At 44.6% G+C, this 18,506-nt stretch overlaps 1 protein-coding gene and 1 non-coding gene across 2 annotated transcripts in view; both read left to right on the forward strand.

The window, feature by feature from the left end:
- PRRC2B (proline rich coiled-coil 2B) overlaps positions 1-18,506 on the forward strand; it is a 103,258-nt gene that overhangs the window by 72,409 nt on the left and 12,343 nt on the right. Inside the window, 14 exon segments of the mRNA XM_077147246.1 lie at positions 3,606-3,822; positions 4,521-6,602; positions 8,068-8,273; positions 8,901-9,046; positions 9,671-9,812; positions 12,083-12,165; positions 12,738-12,929; positions 13,078-13,275; positions 13,780-13,866; positions 14,993-15,097; positions 15,258-15,450; positions 16,374-16,471; positions 17,434-17,561; positions 18,141-18,381. Coding sequence (XP_077003361.1) covers positions 3,606-3,822; positions 4,521-6,602; positions 8,068-8,273; positions 8,901-9,046; positions 9,671-9,812; positions 12,083-12,165; positions 12,738-12,929; positions 13,078-13,275; positions 13,780-13,866; positions 14,993-15,097; positions 15,258-15,450; positions 16,374-16,471; positions 17,434-17,561; positions 18,141-18,381 — 4,118 coding nt within the window.
- On the forward strand, positions 15,927-16,012 carry LOC143675349 (small nucleolar RNA SNORD62). Its single transcript, XR_013171576.1, has one exon. It is a non-coding gene; the product is annotated as a small nucleolar RNA SNORD62 (small nucleolar RNA).

Genomic DNA, 18,506 nt, shown 5'->3' on the forward strand with positions numbered 1-18,506 from the left:
GGTTTTCCCTATTCCTTTTCTTGTTAAACTTCTATGTTCTGTTTCTTTTATTTTAGTGGTTGCATTAAAGTTCTAAAGTTGACTTAAGAAAGGCTAAAGCTGATATCTTTATCTTCTTATCTGAACTCTATCTCCACCAGTGCCATGTGTTATATTTGCCTAGAATTTTAGTTCTTTGCTTTTAATCCCTTCCAAAACAGTCACTATTATTTATGTCTGAACAAGACTGTGCTTGTTCGGATTTGCCTGTACATATTTACCAGTTTCTTTGCTGCTTCTCCTTCTTGAATCTTCTTCCTCCCACCTGGGTTCAATTTACTTCTTCATGAAGTACATTCTTTAATTGTTCTTCAAGAAAGCTTTTTGGTGACAGATTATCTTTGTCCGAAAAAGTTATTTCTTTGAGGGTAATCTGCTGTATTTACTTGCTGGTTGATTCTCACATCTCTTTGTCTTTGGTGTTCTGCAGCTTTGTTTCATTGTGTTGTGTCAGTGTATATCTATAGCTTTCTATATTCTGCTTAGAACTTGTGCTGAAATGCATGAATTTACATATTTCGTCAGTTCTGGGAAATACTCTCCTAATTATCACTTCAAATATTACCTCTTCCTCATTCCTTTTATTCTTTCATTTTAGGGCTTTTACTACATTTATTTTGTACCTTATTCTGCTTTCCATGTCTCTTAAATAGACAACATTTTAAACAGAGATTGTCACTAATGTTGTCTTAAGTTTTTCATTCCTTCTTTTATGCTTTTAATAATTTAAGACATAATTTTCTAGTCTTTAACAGATTATTCTGCTTTCTGAAGTTCTTGGAATCTAATCATATTGGTTATCTAACCCTGTGGACTCACAGTGGATTCATGTTGAATAATTTTCCACAGATGGCCTGGTAATTTTTGGTTGTGAGTTTATTTTCTACGGTGCTTGATCTGTGGTGATCCAGTATGGTTGGGTTGAAGGTATAACCCTCTACAGTGGTTTTATGTTTGCTTTCCATAATGTCCTAGAAGTTTTACCAATTCAGAACTACTTTTTATATTAACTTGTGAAGTTTCCAGACTATCTTGGAAGTATAACTCCTCCTCCAAATCCACATGAAAGCAATCAAATGATTATGAATTCCTAGAGTACGACTAGAGAAGCTTCCTGGTCATTTCCCTATACTAAAGATATACGTTTTTCTAATCCACCTTTAAATTGAATGGGTGGCCCTTTGAAAGTTTTTATTTTAAGTGGTATTTGGATTGTAATTCTTACCTTAAACAAAAAGACTTCATCTCTTGTGTTTGTGAGGGTGTTAAAGGCCAAGCCTGTAGGTTACTAAGACTGGGAAATTCTCCCCATGTCCCTCATTCCCTACCAGGGCAACCTCAGCTTTTATCCCTATGAATGTGGTTTTCAGTTCCCTGAAGACCTCCAGTTCTCTTGGGAACATATCTCTGCAAGTAAAATGCTTGATATATTTGGTCCAGTATTTTCATGGCAGAAAGTATTTTTGGCAGGAGACCTTTTCAGGTTTTGTAGCCTTCCACGTTACCAAAGCAAGTCCATATATAGTGTTTAGCAGAGTTTATAGCCTGTCTCAGTAAGTATTTCATAAATGGTACTTTCAGGGTTCCAGAGAAGGTTCTCACAACTATTTGAATCAAACTAATTTTGGATTGGGGTTGTGTATCAACAGCATTCGAATAGAGCATGCCACTGCTAAAACAAAACTTGAAATTACAGGAGTAGTTCAGAATCACTATCTCTGCCTAAAAGATGGCAAAACAAAAATTTTGGCTATTTATAACCTTTGTAGCGAATGTGTTTGAAAACTCTGATCTTCCCCACCCCCACCCCGACCTTGTAGGATTTAGGCCCAAAGAAACCTTTAATATCATGCCGCCACACCAACCCCCTCATGTGATAAACACGGACAGAGAGGACAGAGAAGAAAGATGTGATATGTCCTGATTTACTCAGCTTGTTGTTTCTGAAGTCCTGAGATGTCATCTTTTTTCCTAATTCACTCAAGCCAGTTAATTTATTGTCAATTTTATAAACTTCTCCCCTCGCCTCCATTCACTCTTACATAAAAGATATGAAGGGTTGTTGTCATTCTTAGGGTTAGAAGTAAAAGGAAGTAAATCCAAAATTCCTTTCCAAATCTTGCTACAGGTTTTGAACCAGAGAAATATTAACATCATTCCATGAGTGCTATCTGGTGTGTAGTTCATCTTCCTCAGGTTGTCTTTGGTTACAAAGAAATTCTCATTGACTGGCAACCACTAGCCTTTTGATCGACCCTGATGAACCATCTCTGGTTTGATATTTACAGTTTCCATTTGCCAGTGTCATATACCACTCAACACAGGGGTTCTTAGTCTGTGAATTTAGATTTGGGCTTCACTGGTCTTTTCACACCTCACATTGCATGTGTGTGTGCGCGCGCGCGCATATGCGTTATTTCTGGAGGAAAGGTCGTTCACCTTCAAAGAGTCTCTAGTTGGAAAAGATTAAGAGCCCAGTGATATGTAAACAAATTTGATGCTAGTCATCAGTGACAATTTTTTTTTAATTTTTTATTAATTAAAAAAAATTACAAGAAACAAACATTCCCAACACATACACTCAGCAGTTCACAATATCATCACACAGTTGCATATTCATCATCATGATCATTTCCCAGAATATTAGCATCAATTCAGAAAAAGAAATAAAAAGACAACAGAAAAATATAACAAACAGAAAAAAAAATTTTACAGGCCATACCCCTTACTGATCCCTTTCATTGATCACTAGCATTTCAAACTAAATCTATTTTAACATTTGTTCCCCCTATTATTTATTTTTATTCCATATGTTCCTCTCGTTTGTTGACAAGGTAGATAAAAGGAGCATCAGACACGAGGTTTTCACAATCACACAGTCACATTGTGAAAACTATATCATTATACAATCATCATCAAGAAACATGACTACTGGAACACAGCTCTACATTTTCAGGCAGTTCCCTCCAGCCTCTCCATTACATCTTGGATAACAAGGTGATATCTACTTAATGCATAAGAATAACCTCCAGGATAACCTCTTGACTCTGTTTGGAATCTCTCAGCCATTGACACTTTATTTTGCCTCATTTCGCTGTTCCCCCTTTGGGTCGAGAAGTTTTTCTCAATCCCTTGATGCTGAATCTCAGCTCATTCTGGGATTTCTGTCCCACGCTGCCAGGAAGATCCACACCCCTGGTAGTCATGTCCCACGTAGACAGGGGGAGGGTGGTGAGTCTGCTTGCTGTGTTGGCTGGAGAGAGAGGCCAAATCTGAGCAACAAAAGAGGTTCTCTTGGGAGTGACTCTTAGGCTTAATTTTAAGTAGGCTTGACCTATCCCCTGGGGGGTTAAGTTTCATATGAACAAACCCCAAGACTGGGGGCTCAGCCTGTAGCTTTGGTTGTCCACACTGCTTGTGAGAATATCAAGAATTCAACTTGGGGAAGTTGAGTTTTCCCCTATTCTCCATCGGTGACAATTTTTGACCTGAGATTGGGTTGACCTTGAGGTTGGGGTAGGGATCTTTAAATGAGATGATATAGATTAGTTCTTTGCCCTCTTCAGGATTGATGAAACCCATGATGCCCCAAGATTCCCTCACTGGGACTGGCTGTCGCTCTGAGGATCAGAACTGTGTGCCCCCACTCCAGGAAAGAAAAGTGACCTCTATCGATCCAGCCCCTGTGTGGAGTCCAGAGGGCTACATGGCATTGCAGAGCAAGGGGTACTCTCTCTCCCACCCAAAATCGAATGACACTTTGACTTTGGACATGCATATCAGGTGAGGCGAAACTCGGTACTACTGACCTGCAACTGAAGGAAGAATCTCCAGGTCCTAAATTGTGAGGGGGCTCTGGGAAGAGTCACTATCCTATGAGATATTACCTCAGGGAAAGGGTGCACCTTTAAAGGGACTGCCAGTGTGCCCTTTGGGGTAGGAAAGTGTGATAAAGATTGCCTTTGTGTGAGAGGCTCTTATCTGATGGAGGGACTGAAGGCCAAGGAGAAATCCTGGGGTCAAAGGCAAACTTCATGGAGTGGAATCTTGGGCATGGGGTGAAGAGGGTGGGCAAGCAGGGTTGTGAGTGTAGTTCATGGCTCATTCCTGTCCAAGTAAAGAAAGCTAGCCTGCCGGCCCAGTGGCTTTGCAATCCCAGTGCCCCAGACTCTTCACGGACTCTCAGGCTCCAGCTTGTTCTTTGAACCAGAGGATTTCCCCAGCTCCTCTCTGTCTCCAAGGTGGCACACTGAGTCCACCTAGCAGCCACTGCATTCTTCACTCTTATGGACTCCAGGGGGCACCAACCAATCCGTGGCCCAGCAGCTCTGAGACCTGTTTAAAGATAGAACAAATGTTGGTGCTTATGTTTTTTCTTTTTTAATTTTTTTTTTTCTTTTAAAAACTAAGCTCTGTGTTCAGCATGGAAACCAGGAACCAGGCTCCAATCACATTGACTGATTTTTCTGGTTCCTTTTCAGGAATGAAAGCTCTTACTCTGCCTCACCTGGAAGGTCAGGGGGCGTAAGTGCCCAGCGCGATCTCTTTGAGGAGAGAGGGGAGGAATACTTGAGTGCTTTTGACAAGAAGGCCCAAGCAAACTTTGACAGCTGTATCTCTTCTCAAAGAATAGGCCAGGAGCTTTTGTTTCCACCCCAAGGAAATGTTCAGGAAGTGGGTGCTCCTGGAGGTCACCCCCCAAACCTCAGGTGTTCCCCATTGGAGCCTGACTTTGTCACAGCTGAGAAAAAGCCAGAGTATAGCAATTGGGACATTAGCCACCAACCAAAGGCCATTGACACATCCAGTGGTATTGAGAAGGAGACATCCCAGGAAGGACCCTCCTTTAATGTCTCCTCTTGGGAGAAGGAAGGGAGCACCAACAAACAGCCAGCTTCAGAGCCTGAATGGACTTCCGAAACCCGGAGCTCTGGTAGCCAGCATCAAGAGCAGACGGGCCGGACCCGAAGGTCTGGGCCCATCAAGAAACCCGTCCTTAAAGCCCTCAAAGTAGAAGATAAGGAAAAGGAGCTAGAGAAAATTAAGCAGGAGCTAGGAGAGGAGAATGCCCTTCTGGCCAAAGAGAAGGAGCCAGTTGGCAAGGCAGAAAAAGATGAGGATGAAGAGAATGATTCCACTCTGGCCAACTCCTCCACCCCTGTCTTGGAGGACAAGGGCTCCTCCCATGCTAGTTTTAGCCATGAAACCAACAAGTTGGAAGAGGATGAGAAGCCTGATAGGGCCTGGGAGACTAGACCATCACGGGATTCCAGCGATATGCCCCCAACAAAGAGAAATAACTGGATCTTTATTGATGAGGAACAGGCCTTTGGGGGCAGAGGACAGAACCGGAGCCGGGGACGTGGCTTCAGAGAATTTACTTTCCGTGGTCGGCCTACTGGTGGAAATGGAAGTGGTATCTGTGGTGGGGGGGTCCTTGGGGCTCGGGGCATCTATAACAACAGCCAAAGAAGTAGCCGAGGCCGAGGACTGAGAGAGTTTAATCAGCCCGAAGATTTCCCCAGAGCCAAGCCCCGGCGAAGAATTGCCAGCGAAACTCACAGCGAGGGCTCAGAGTATGAAGAACTTCCAAAGCGCCGTCGGCAGAGAGGCTCCGAGAATGGAAATGAAGGCTCGCTCCTGGAGAGGGAGGAGAGCACCTTGAAGAAAGGTGACTTTAAAGATTCCTGGCGGTCTAACAAGATGTATTCTGATGACCATAATAGTCTGGATGCTAAGAATCGAGGCCCTCGGGCTTTTGGGCGAGCCCTCCCACCCAGGCTGAGCAATTGTGGGTATGGGCGGAGAACCTTCATGGCCAAAGAGTCACCCCATTGGCAGAGCAAAAGTCCAGGCAACTCTTGGCAAGAATATGGCTCTTCAGACACATGTGGGTCCCGGCGATCCACAGATAGAGACTATATCCCAGATTCCTACAGACATTCTGATTCATTTGGTGGCAGGGGCTTCGAGGACAATTGCTTAGAGGACAAGCGGTCCTTCTTCCAAGATGACCATGTGGCAGATTCTGAAAATGCAGAGAATCGGCCCTTCCGGAGAAGGCGTCCTCCCCGCCAAGACAAGCCCCCTCGCTTCAGGCGCCTCAGGCAAGAACGTGAATCATTGGGCCTTTGGGGACCTGAGGAGGAGCCCCAGCTGGTGGCAGGTCAGTGGCCAGGCAGGTCCAAACTCTGTTCTGGGGACAAGAGCAGTGCTGTGGGTCGCCGGTCCCCTGAGCTCTCATACCAGAACTCCTCTGATCACGCCAATGAAGAATGGGAAACAGCTTCTGAGAGTAGTGACTTCAGTGAGAGGCGGGAGCGGCGAGAAGGCCACATTGCTGAGCCAGACTCCCAAGTGGACAGTGGACTCTCTGGGGCCAGTGTGGGTGAGAAGAAAGAGTTGGCCAAGAGGAGCTTCTCTAGTCAGAGACCCTTGGTTGACAGACAGAGTCGAAAGCTGGAGCCTGGAGGGTTTGGGGAGAAGTCCGTTAGGCCAGGTGGTGGTGAAACTTCTCCCCGTTATGAGAGCCAACAGAATGGGACGCCTTTGAAAGCCAAAAGGTAAAACAAAAACAAACTCCCAGGTCCTTTTTGTTTTGTTTTGTTATTAAACTAATTTATTTAAGCAGCACTTCATGCATGCATGTCCCACCATGTGTCAGGTGACCCCCAACTCTTTACCTCTTGTGCTCTAGAAGGTGTGTGTGTGGAGGGGCTGTCTCCCAAAAAGCCATTGTGTGTGAACATCTTCATTATTTGTTCTGACTTTGCTTGTCTGCTTCTCTTGTGGTGTTTTGTTCTTGTTCTTGTGGCTTGAAAAACAAAAACAAAACTGTGGTGCCCAGCCCAGTGATTCTCTTCTGACTGCTTTCCTAGCACCTGTTCCAACAATTCAGCCTCCATGTTTGTCCTTGGAGTCACACCAGGGGCCACTACAGAAAGCGGGGGGTGGGGTGGGTGGGCGCTGCCTGTGAATGGAACCTGGTGAGCATTGGTCATTCCACCAGGTTCTTCGACTCCAGAGATTCTGCCAGGCAGCAGCCTTCTGGGCCATTGCTGGCCTTCTGGCCTCGCTGAGGTGGCTTTTTCCCAAATGGCTCTGCTTTTTGGCAGGAGGAGACCCAGCACTGCTTCTGGGACTGCCACTTTTGCATGCTAAGAGCCAGGCAACAGCAAAGTGGAGTGGGCTGTCTGAAGACTTGATAAGCATCTCTTCTCTGGAATTTGATGCTCTAATGTGGATGGTCTGTGCTTAGTGTCAGCCTCATTTCCTATAAGCTGCCCTGAAATTAGAAAAATTGAAAAACATGTGATCTTGCTATAGGCTGTTCCTCAGACAGTGGGGATGAAGGGTGTGCTATGGGTGTCCTTGCCCTCAGAGTATACTGGGAAAGGTTGCTTCCACCTCCCTTCCTCTCCTTAGAATTCAAAGCACAGAAACTAAGGGTATAGTTAATTTATACCCCCAAAGAAGGAACTAGATGAGAATGCTAAGTTCAGGTATTGATCTAGCTTAGCTCTCCATGCTCCCAGTGCTGGAGTTTGACATTGCTTGTGATTTCTGCCCCCAGGAGTCTTTCGGACTACAGGGCAATACCTGGGCTCTTTGCTGTTCCAGAGTCTTGTGATAGGACAGAAAGTTCTGTGACTCTATTCTAAGCAGTTATCCCTCTTTTTCTCCTTTTTGCAGTCCTGCTGAATTTGGCATGAAGTAGGAAAGAACGGAAGTACTAAGCCCTAGGAAGGGGAGTGCGGGAAGAGTAGTTTTCTCTGTGAGCAGGTAGAACGCTGCTGAAGCAGTGCCAGGGTGCCTTCCATGTGTGTTTGCACATGAATGTGCTGCTGCCAGTAAGCAGCTTCTACTGTGTGAACGAGACAGTAAAAAGAAATGATGAATATAGCTCTAGTTGCCATGCTGTCGAGAAAACCCAGATCAGGGCTCTGTGTGTGTATGTGTGTGTGTGCTATATGCATATCTCCAATCTTTGGCCACTTCTGAACTAACAAGATCTTATTTCCTTTATAGGTCCCCAGAAGAGGCCTTGCCTGGAGGTCTTGGTGGCTGCAGTGGTGGGAGCGGACACTCTCCCTACACACTGGAGCGGGCAACCCATGCCAACTCAGACATTCCTGAAGTCTCCAGTAAGAAGGCGGAGAAGGAGTCCAAGTTGGCTGCTCAGAGAGCAGGCGAGCAGGAAGAGACCATGAAACAGTTTGACCTGAACTATGGAAGTGAGTCTGGTCACTCTTCATATCATCATGGGGAAGAAGAACCCAAGCCAAACCAAGAGCCACAGCAGGCTCTTTGGATTGATGTGTTTGCCCTTTCAATGAATATGTTAGCTTCTGAGGAACTATTCTGGCCAGGCACTGGGCTAAGTTCTGTAGCTACAGTGGGGGGCAAAATGTGAGATTCCTGACCTTGTGGTACTTACGGCCTCATTGAATCCCTGTAACCACCCTGCATGGGGGAACCTAAGGCTCAGGGAGATCAAATGGTTTGCCTAGATGGATACTTTTCTTGGGGAGAATTTGTAATTCTTCATGCCTAACAGCTGTTTAGAAGCAGCGCTGAGATTCCAGTGTGTCTGTCTGTACAGTCTGTTTTCTTAACCCTTAACCCAGACCTATTTTCTAGTTTATAATAACAATGTATTAGATCAGAGAGGGTGTGAGGAGGGTGTCCTAGTCATGGCCAGATATGTAGATCCCAGTGAATACAGCACAGCATCTTGGCAAAGTTAAGCCAGGTGCTGCTTGGCCTTCTGAGCTGAGTCTATCCAGGGGCTTGTTGGGTTGTGTAATTCTTCACTATGTTTGAATAGAAACACTGTCCCTTCTCATGGAATCTTGGTTCAGATGCCATCATTGAAAATTGCGGGTCCAGCCCTGGGGAAGAGAGTGAGGTGGGCTCTATGGTGGGTGAAGGCTTCATCGAAGTACTGACCAAGAAGCAGCGCCGCCTACTAGAGGAAGAGAGAAGAAAGAAGGAGCAAGCCGTGCAGGTAAGGGAGTGCAAGGCGAGGAAGGAATAGGACCCAGAAAGAACAGGGCTAGTTGAGTGGTTTAATGTCAGAGAAAATTGGAGCCAGAAGGACAAGAGAATTCTGATAAAGCATAAGGTAGAACCAGTACCTGTTATCACTGTAGCCTTGTGGGGATAGGTGATGTCATCCTTGTTCTTAAGGAGAAGAAATTGAGTCTCCAAGATGGTGCGTAGCTCCATCAGCCTCCCAAAGTTTGATCTCCCCTTCCAGTCTTGTCCAATTTAAGTGAAATACAGTTCATCAAGTCACAAGGGTCTGCAACCAAAAAAAAAAACCCTGTAAACAAAATGTCAGAGCTGGGCATTGCACCCTTGGCCTTGGTTGCTGGGTTCAGACCACAGTCCATTGGCCTCCAGCTTTTCCACAGAATGGTTTGGTTGGCATTGCAGTTCAGACTGTGTTGAGGTCTTGAGAAGACAGCAAAAATAGGATTGAGAGAACAACATGTGATTCTCCAAGCATCTCTGGACCAATTTCCAGGTGTGATTCTGTTGCCCAGGTTACTTTTTCTGGGGAGAATATGTAATTCTTTATGCCTAATGTTTAGGCTGGACTGCATCACCTTTTTTCCATCCTCCTTAGGTGCCTGTCAAAGGACGAGGCCTTTCTTCCCGTATTCCTCCCCGGTTTGCTAAAAAGCAAAACAACTCGTGCCTGGAGCAAGGTGATGTGACTGTGCCTGGCAGTAGTTTGGGCACCGAGATCTGGGAGAATAGCAGCCAAGGTGAGAGTTGAGCTCAGGGGTTTGGCTTCAGGTTGCCTGAGCCTCTTGGGGATTATCTTGCTTTCTAAGATTTTAATATACATAAAGCATAACCTGTTTCCTGGGTTCCTCTATGAGCCATAATTTTAGATGCCATTTTAGCACTATTTATTGCTGCAGCCCCTAAATAAATCTTAATGTTTTCCCTGCCTAAAATTGGGTAAAAGAGCAGTGCAATCAGTATATCCATTACTCCAGGAAAGGGTAGCCCCATGTTCAAGGATCGTTCGAGATGTTGCCTTGGCTTTCTTTGCCCACCTCAGTCATCGTTTCTTCTTACCTTGTTGAAGTAGAACAAATGACTGGTAGACAAGAGTTCAGAAAGTTTCTTAACCATATTGTGAGCCCTTCCCTAACACTGAGGGAAAGTTCTGTTAAGTTCTCTAAATGTGGTCTTGGGAAGGCAAACTTGAGAGCAGAGATTCAGATTGTACCTTGCTTTTTGGAGAATAAGTTTCCCTGAATATATTTTTAAATTTCATATTTAATGATATTTTTTCACCAGGGTCAAATGGTTTATTTTTAGTGTAGCTATAAAATTTTTACTTTTTGTTTGAAATAATTTGAAACATACAGAACAGTTACAGAAATAATAGAAGCCCTTACAGAGACTCTAATATACCTCCCAGATACCCAGAACCCACCAATTTTAACATTTTGCCACCTTTGCCCACTCTCTATCCATCCATCCATCCATCCATCCCTGCATCTGTTTATCCATCTGTCTATTATCTCTGTCTTCTATTTTCTGAACATTTTAGAGCAGGTTGCGCACATCGATTTATATTATGTGTACACTTACGTGTGTGTACATAGTATATATTTCCTACGAACAAGAATATTCACATATATGGTCACCTTAAGTGCAGTTTTCAAGTTCACAAAATTAATCACATTCAGTGTTACAGTAGCCTCATGACCAACAATTACTAGATCTTTTTCTACACCCCAAACAGAAACTCTACACTCATTTTGCATTAATTCCTTATTCTCCCTACACCCCCTGTCCTGCCGCCTCCGCCCCCCGCCCACGCATAACCTGGTGACTTGTACTCTACTTTCTGTCTCTATGAGTTTGTGTATTTGATATTTTCTTTATGGTTGCCATGAGGCTTAAATGTTGGTTTGATACCAACTTAAGTTCAGTAGTATACATAAACTGTGTTCCTGTACCCTTCCATGCCCCTATTTTTCTGTAGTTCTCATTCTATTTATGTATATTACATATTCATGATGACATTCTGAGCCCCCAAAACCATTAATTTCTCATTACATTTTATGTGTTGACTTTTGAACCTGTAGGAAATAAAAAGTAGAATTACAAATCAAAAATACAAGAATACTGGTATTTATATTTACCCATGTCCTTGTCAGAGATGCTTATTTGTTCATATGCCTTCAGTTAGCTATTTAGTGTCCTTTCCTTTCAACCTGCAGAACTCTCTTAAGCATTTCTCATAGGATTGGTCTAATGGTGACAAATTCCCTCAACCTTTCTTTATCTTAGAATGTCTTAATTCCTAATTTTTTTAAACTTTTTTTTTTAATCATGAAATATATACAAAAAAAAACAATAAATTTCCAAGTACATTTTAACAAGTAATTATAGAACAGATTTTAAAATTTGGTATGGGTTATTGTACAATAATCTTTTGATAAAATGTTGATAAATTTGGTATGGTGTGTGAGGGTGGGTATCATAGTATAAATGCAGGCTTTTGTCACGTGTTTTGCTCCAGGATCCTGCCATATCTTATTGATTACTCACCAGGGGTTCCATGAATGGCTTCAAAGTACTCCTGAATCTTAAAATAGCATGTCAAGTTTTGTGTACATGTGGGTTTTGTTGGAGTCTCATAGAGATCTGTGAGATAACAGAAATTTAGTATTACTGGCTTGGATCTTTCTAAGACTTTCTGGAAGCTGTCAGCTTTTAGAAATAGCCTGCTTGACTTCAGTGAAAGAACCATCAACACAGCAGAGCTATTGAAGTAGAATTCTAGCAGGTATGAATAAAAAATTGCCAGTGTCTTTATTAGAGTATATAATAATGAAATGAGAAACACAGATTAGTTTCTGTATATCAAGGCTGTTGACTAATGTGTCATTTTGTGAGGGCGAGTTACAATTTCTGTAAACTGTATCTGTGCTTGTTTTTTAAGAGCCTAAGCTCATGTTATTCCAGGCTGTTTCCTTTTTTAATGCCCTGACTGTCTTCCTCTCTCTGGTAGCACTCCCTGTTCAGGCCTCAAACAGTGACTCCTGGAGTAAAGCTGTCACTGCCTTCAACAATACTGAGCCTGGCTCTGCAGAGGTGAGTGTGGTCGCCATGTGTGTGCTGGTCGGGGTGTTGAGTGTGTGCTCACTGTCCTCATGGCTAGCTTGCCTTGGACCCTTTTCATTCCAGTAACCTGCCCTGGCTATCCCTATGCAATGGGAGTTGAGTCTGGACCAGAGGCCATTTCAACAGGCTTTTCAGTCTTGATTTCTGATCTGTGTACAGAGAGTATCTGTGTGAAGGGAAGAAAGAAAAGGGATGACGGGAAAAGCCAGCTTGAGTAGGGAGAGGGATTGAGTACCTCTTTTCTGAAAAGACTGGTATTTCAGTCTATTTGGGTCATAGTGGAATGAGAATGACAATCTTGGTTTAAGAATCACTGAGTATCTTGTGGTTATGAGGCTTGGGCAGGGTTGATATGTTCGTTAGTGTGCTCTTAAGTTGTCAGGCATTGTTGGCAGTTCAGGACCGAAATCAGGACAAGAATCTGTAAGGGGTATTTGGTGTGGGGAGGTGTGTCTCAGTGTCTCACTCAGTCTCACTGTTTTAGATGACTGTGTTTTGGAGTTTGGGGGTCAGGGTTCTAACCCATTTTGTGCTTTGCACAGCAGGGTTTTAAGAGCAGCCAGGGAGATAGTGGCGTTGACTTGAGTGCCGAGTCTCGGGAGTCCTCCGCGACCTCCTCACAGCGCAGCTCTCCGTATGGTACTCTGAAACCAGAGGAGATGAACGGGCCTGGCCTGGTGGAACCCAAGGCTGACAGCCACAAGGAGCAGGCTCAGAAGCAATCTGAGCAAAAGGTAACCTGGAAATTCCATTCATAGTGGCCTGGGCCTGGGCGGAAGGGGCCATTGTCTTTTTTCTTTCTCCCCACTTCCAGGGAGGAAGAAAGTAGAGATTGAGGTCATTCCAGTCTGTGTGTCTCAGCCTCTCTGCTTTTCCATCAAGGATTCAGAACAAGGCTCAGGACAGAGCAAGGAGCACAGACCAGGACCCATCGGCAATGAGCGTTCTCTGAAAAACAGAAAGGGCTCGGAGGGGGCCGAGCGGCTGCAAGGGGCCGTCGTCCCGCCTGTTAATGGGGTAGAGATTCACGTCGATTCCGTGCTGCCTGTGCCGCCCATTGAATTTGGAGTCAATCCAAAAGTGAGGCTTTGATTTGTTTCCTTCCTTTTTTTTTTCTAGCACTTAGAGAGGAGGGATCTTTAGGCAGAGTTGTCTCTTAGAAACAGCAAGGAGAGGGGAGCTGAGAAAAATTCCGGAGAAGAAAGTGTTTCTGTGTAGTTACAGATGGATGGCAAACGCTGTTGAATTGTCTCATAGATTTCATTACTGACACAGACCAGGTTCTCAGGATGAGAAGGCCAGTGAAATTCACCATCTCCAACAGGCCACCCAGTGGGTAGGGAGCAGGAAGAGAGGAGCAAAGAGTGGCAGTCTCCATAAACTCCTTTCTTTTTTGTGTGCCATGAGGAAACATCTAGCCATTTTACTCATGTATGGTTCTTGATGAATGCTGCTTAGTGGATTTTTTTTTTTTTTTTTTGAGTTGCTGAGATTGTGAGTCAGAGAATGTGTGCCTCTGCTGAAAGGCGAACTAGGATGATTTCAATGGCTTGTGCTGTGTTTTTTGTTTTTTGTTTTTCCCAGGACTCTGACTTCAGTTTACCACCTGGTTCTGCCTCTGGTCCTGTAGGGAATCCAGTCGTCAAACTTCAGGATGCCTTGGCCAGCAATGTAAGTCTCCAGCTCTGCTTATCCCCTTCATTTCTGCCAAGGCCTTTGATAATTTGTGCTTTGATGTCAGGCAAACCTGGACTGAATCATGACTCCGTCACTAGCTAGCCAGATATTCTTGCGCATGTTACTTAAATACTCATCACCTTAAAATGGGGCTAATATAATTCATAAGGTCTTACTTACTTGGCATTCTTTGAGTTCACAATCTTCCTTTATTCCAGGTCCTGGCTGACACCTATACAGATCATTTCTTCTGTGGGAAGTGGGGAGGACATGGGTAAAGTAGGAGAGGACCTACTCAGAGTCCATGTCGTCACTGCTCAAGGGTTCCTAGGTCTTTGGGCTGGCTCTTTTGTAATCCAGGAGACCTGTAGCCCTCCACTGTGAATCAGTTACACAGAGATGCATCAGTTGCTGGCCAGTTGTGGCCACATCCTAGGTTCTGCCTCAGTGACATTTTCCTTCACTGCCCTATCGCCATTGCTTTGTGTGGAAGAGTTGCTCACTGGATATGCTGAGTGAATCCCTATCATTTGGGCAGCATTTCCCAAGGAGGGTTTCAGGGTATATTAGTGCCATAGAATGTTCATAGCTATGAAGTGGGGAAAAGTTCTGTGGTCTCATATGTTGGAAATGCTGGGCTGAATGAGTGTATTTGCTCTGTGATTTCTCAGCAGTCCCTGTGATATGCTAATGGGTGCTGGGATCTGCAGGAGGAAGGCACAGCCTGTTGTGTTTCCTAGCATGTGTGACCAGGGATCCCTTTCACAGAGTTTCACAAAGGGCTTGCGATACCTGGGTATCTCTAAGCTAGGTAGCAGTTACTGTGAAACACAAGTACGAATGTGTCACAGCCAGTCATTTTTCTAGGTTGCTAAGACTTTATTGCACTTTTCTGGAGGGCTCTCTGGGATGTGGATCTGGATGTGGAACTCCACAGACTTCTATAAAGGAAATCAAGGCAGCTACTTGAAGTTGACAAGCTGTGGTCTTGGCTGCTGTCAGCTTCATCTTGGTGATTTCATGTACATGTGGCCAGAATCAAAGATGTGTTTTAACAAGTGCATTTCGCTTTCTCTGCTCTTATTTATATTTCACAATGTCCTTTTTCTTCCCTCTCCAGGCAGGGTTAACACAGTCTATTCCCATCCTCCGGCGGGATCATCACATCCAGAGGGCCATTGGCCTTTCCCCAATGTCCTTCCCCACTGCTGACCTCACTCTGAAGGTAACACAAGCCCTGAATCAGACAAGAGCTTTAGCTTGTGAAGAGGCGAGGGGGGGAACCACATCCCACTCCATACCCAACATCCCATAGTTTAGATTTATATTATCCACTTCAGTCTCTTATAGTAATTTTTATCTCTTGCCCTCCCTTGCTTCTGAAGATGGAGTCTGCACGCAAGGCTTGGGAAAACTCTCCCAGTTTGCCTGAGCAGAGCTCTCCGGGAAGCGGTGGTTCGGGCATCCAGCCTCCATCCTCTGTGGGAGCCTCCAATGGTGTCAACTATAGTGCTTTTGGTGGAGTCTCCATGCCCCCCATGCCTGTGGCCTCTGTAGCACCTTCTGCTTCTATTCCAGGTATCTTATCCCCCTTACCTAGACCTCAGGAAGTCTTCTCCATTCATCAGGGAAAGAAACATTATATTAACACCTATCACCACCTCCTTGTCTCAACTTCTGGAATGTGTAGAAATAGGAATTTGTTTTTAAGCCAGGTGTTCATAGCTTTCCATGTGCCATAGATTCTCATAGTTGCTTCCTACTTCTCTCCTTCCCTGCTCTGAGAAGTTATACTGTGACTCTGTGCTAAGGTTTTCCCATACTCTTGGAGAGAGAAATGAGCAAAGACTTGACTTTCAGTCAGACCTGGGTCGTATGTGGGTACTGTGTTGTCTCCACCAGTGAGACTTTTCCTCTGAAAAATAAAAATAGGATAATGATGCTTCTCACAGTGGCTGGAGAATGTTTTAATTAGGTCTTCACCTCAATCCCTGGTTACTGTGTTTGGTGCCCCAAAGAAGCCTGTGGGGATTTTGAGGGCCCAACTACTATAGTCTCAGTGATGGAATTCCAATAGATCCTTCTGACCCTCCACTGTGGACTCAATAGCAGGGAGATGAAGAGGAAAGTGACTGAGAGACTAGGTGGCCCTCAATTATAATAAAACCCCCTCCTGAGTGTCCAGGGCAGTTGGTGAATGGTTAGGTGGGAAGGGTAGGCTGGAGAGGCTTCCCTCCTTCTGAACTCTGATTCTGCCAGCTTTCTTGGGTTCCCTTAGGTACATGTCTGGTGTATCATAAGTGGGTGAGGTGCTACAGAAGCACAGGGGCGGTGGCAGCAGCAAAGCCAAGTATGCTCTGCACATACCCTTTACCCCACTACCCCACTGATTCCCCTGGGAAGAGTGGATGTGTGAGTTCTTTGTGTGGAAGTATTTGAGGGGACATTCAGAAACAGTAAGACTTGATACTGTTCTGCCTTCTCCTGGGTTCTGTTTCTAGGCAACCATCTCCCGCCTCTGTATCTGGATGGCCATGTATTTGCAAGTCAGCCGCGGCTTGTTCCTCAAACGATACCTCAGCAGCAGAGTTACCAACAGGTGAAAATGGCAGGCCAGGTGGCCTGGTGGGAGAAGGAGGGGAGTTGCAGCACAAGCTGTTATAATATTTTCTTCATTTATTAGCTTATTGTCTGTCATGTTTTCTGTACCTCCCACATCTACTGCATAGCACCTGACACTTCATGACAGCGAGTATTTGTGGAATGAATAAATGAGAGACGAGGAAGAGAAATGGAGTTAAATGATCCAGACTCTGCTTTCTTTTCCCTTCTTAAGTTTCTCCTTCTTGTATCCAGATAATGACTCCTACCTAGAGAATTAGTTAAACCAGAATTCCCTTTGATGATCTGGTGTACTTCTAATGAAGAGAAAAAAGGTAGACTCCTAGGCCTGGATGCATTAGGAAGATGAAATTTTAGAAGTGTGCAGGAGTTTATATTTTTTATTTTATGCAAGGTTGTCATATTTTCCATGCTACAAGGTGATTATTTTTGGAAATTTGCCTCTTAAAGCTAGAGCTGGACCTTCCACTTGAAATGATTCAACCACCCCATAGTCCTCTGTGCCAAGAAAGGTTTCATGGCGCTCTCAGGCAGATTCAGGGGCAGAATATAGAGGATTTGGCCTGCATGCCAAGAAAAGAATATCTTCCTAATTATTATGTTGTTCAGTTTTGTAAGATTTTGATTTTCATTTAAGTGGGTCATACTGCACGAATATTCTGGGTGTACATTTTTCAGTCATCATCTTGCTTGTGAAATTCACCTCTATTGATATATATAGCTAGGGTTCATTCTTGCTGCTGTGCAGAATTCCGTTATAAAGAAAATATCCTTTGGGTTGGGGTTATCAGTTTTTTGCTATCAGATTCATCTTAACAAGGGAAGCTCAGGATCAACATTATCAAATGTGCATTTGAGAAGGTTTGCTGCTGGCCGTGTGGGAGATGGAGAACCAACTTGGAGGCCATTGCAATTACCTGCCTGCTTTTTCATCTGCAGGCTGCTGCTGCCCAGCAGATTCCAATTTCCCTTCACACATCTCTACAGGCTCAAGCTCAGCTTGGACTGAGGGGGGGGCTTCCTGTCTCCCAGTCTCAAGAGATCTTCAGCTCCTTGCAGCCCTTCAGGTGAGCCGATGTGTGGATGTGGGGAGCTGGTTTCATGGCAGTTCATAATCTTAACCGCCTTTTTTACTTGCTCCCTTTGTTCTGCTGTTGCTCTTTGCTACTCTGCTATTTATTGGAGGGTGAAAGTGTGTGATTACAGTCACTTCACTGTAATGATTAATTGTGATCTAAGAGAGGCCTTTGGCTTGGCTGAGAAGTGGTATGCCATGTTGTGTTGCTTCTTTCCCTGGCTCCCCCTTCTCTGTTCCTCTCCTTTTTCCCACATCCCCACTGCCTTTGGCTTTCTCTTTCAGTGTGCCTGATGTCCTGTGCCTTGGTCATTTCAAAGGTTTTTGTGTACCTTGTACCACCTGGATGTGTCCATTTATTATATCCAGTGATTCTCAAACTGTAGTCCCTAGCCTAACCACATCAGCATCTTTGGGACCTTGTTATAAATGCAGATTCTCAGGCCACACTCCATCTGAGTCAAAGATGCTGTTTTAACAAGCCCTTTGCGGGGTTCTGATGCACATTCAAGTTTGAGGTTTGCTGGTATATTCATCTACCTGATCCCGACCATCTCTCTGGCTTTTGCAGATCTCAGGTGTACATGCACCCCAGCCTTTCGCCTCCCAGCACCATGATCCTCTCTGGAGGCACAGCCTTGAAGCCTCCATACTCGGCGTTCCCAGGCATGCAGCCCTTAGAGATGGTGAAGCCCCAATCAGGCTCACCCTACCAACCCATGAATGGAAACCAAGCCCTGGTCTACGAAGGCCAACTCAGCCAGGCTGCTGGTCTAGGTGCCTCTCAGATGTTGGACTCTCAGCTCCCACAGGTCAGGAATACATTCACTTCCACCTCAAAACACTAGGCCTTTTTCCTTCATGGCTTTTATTTTCCTCTTTACGCATGCTGACTTACCATGCTGTTTGTAGTCATCGTGACTGATCCTTGAGCTGC

Source organism: Tamandua tetradactyla, chromosome 2, assembly GCF_023851605.1.
Source record: "Tamandua tetradactyla isolate mTamTet1 chromosome 2, mTamTet1.pri, whole genome shotgun sequence".
Taxonomy (NCBI): Eukaryota; Metazoa; Chordata; class Mammalia; order Pilosa; family Myrmecophagidae; genus Tamandua; species Tamandua tetradactyla.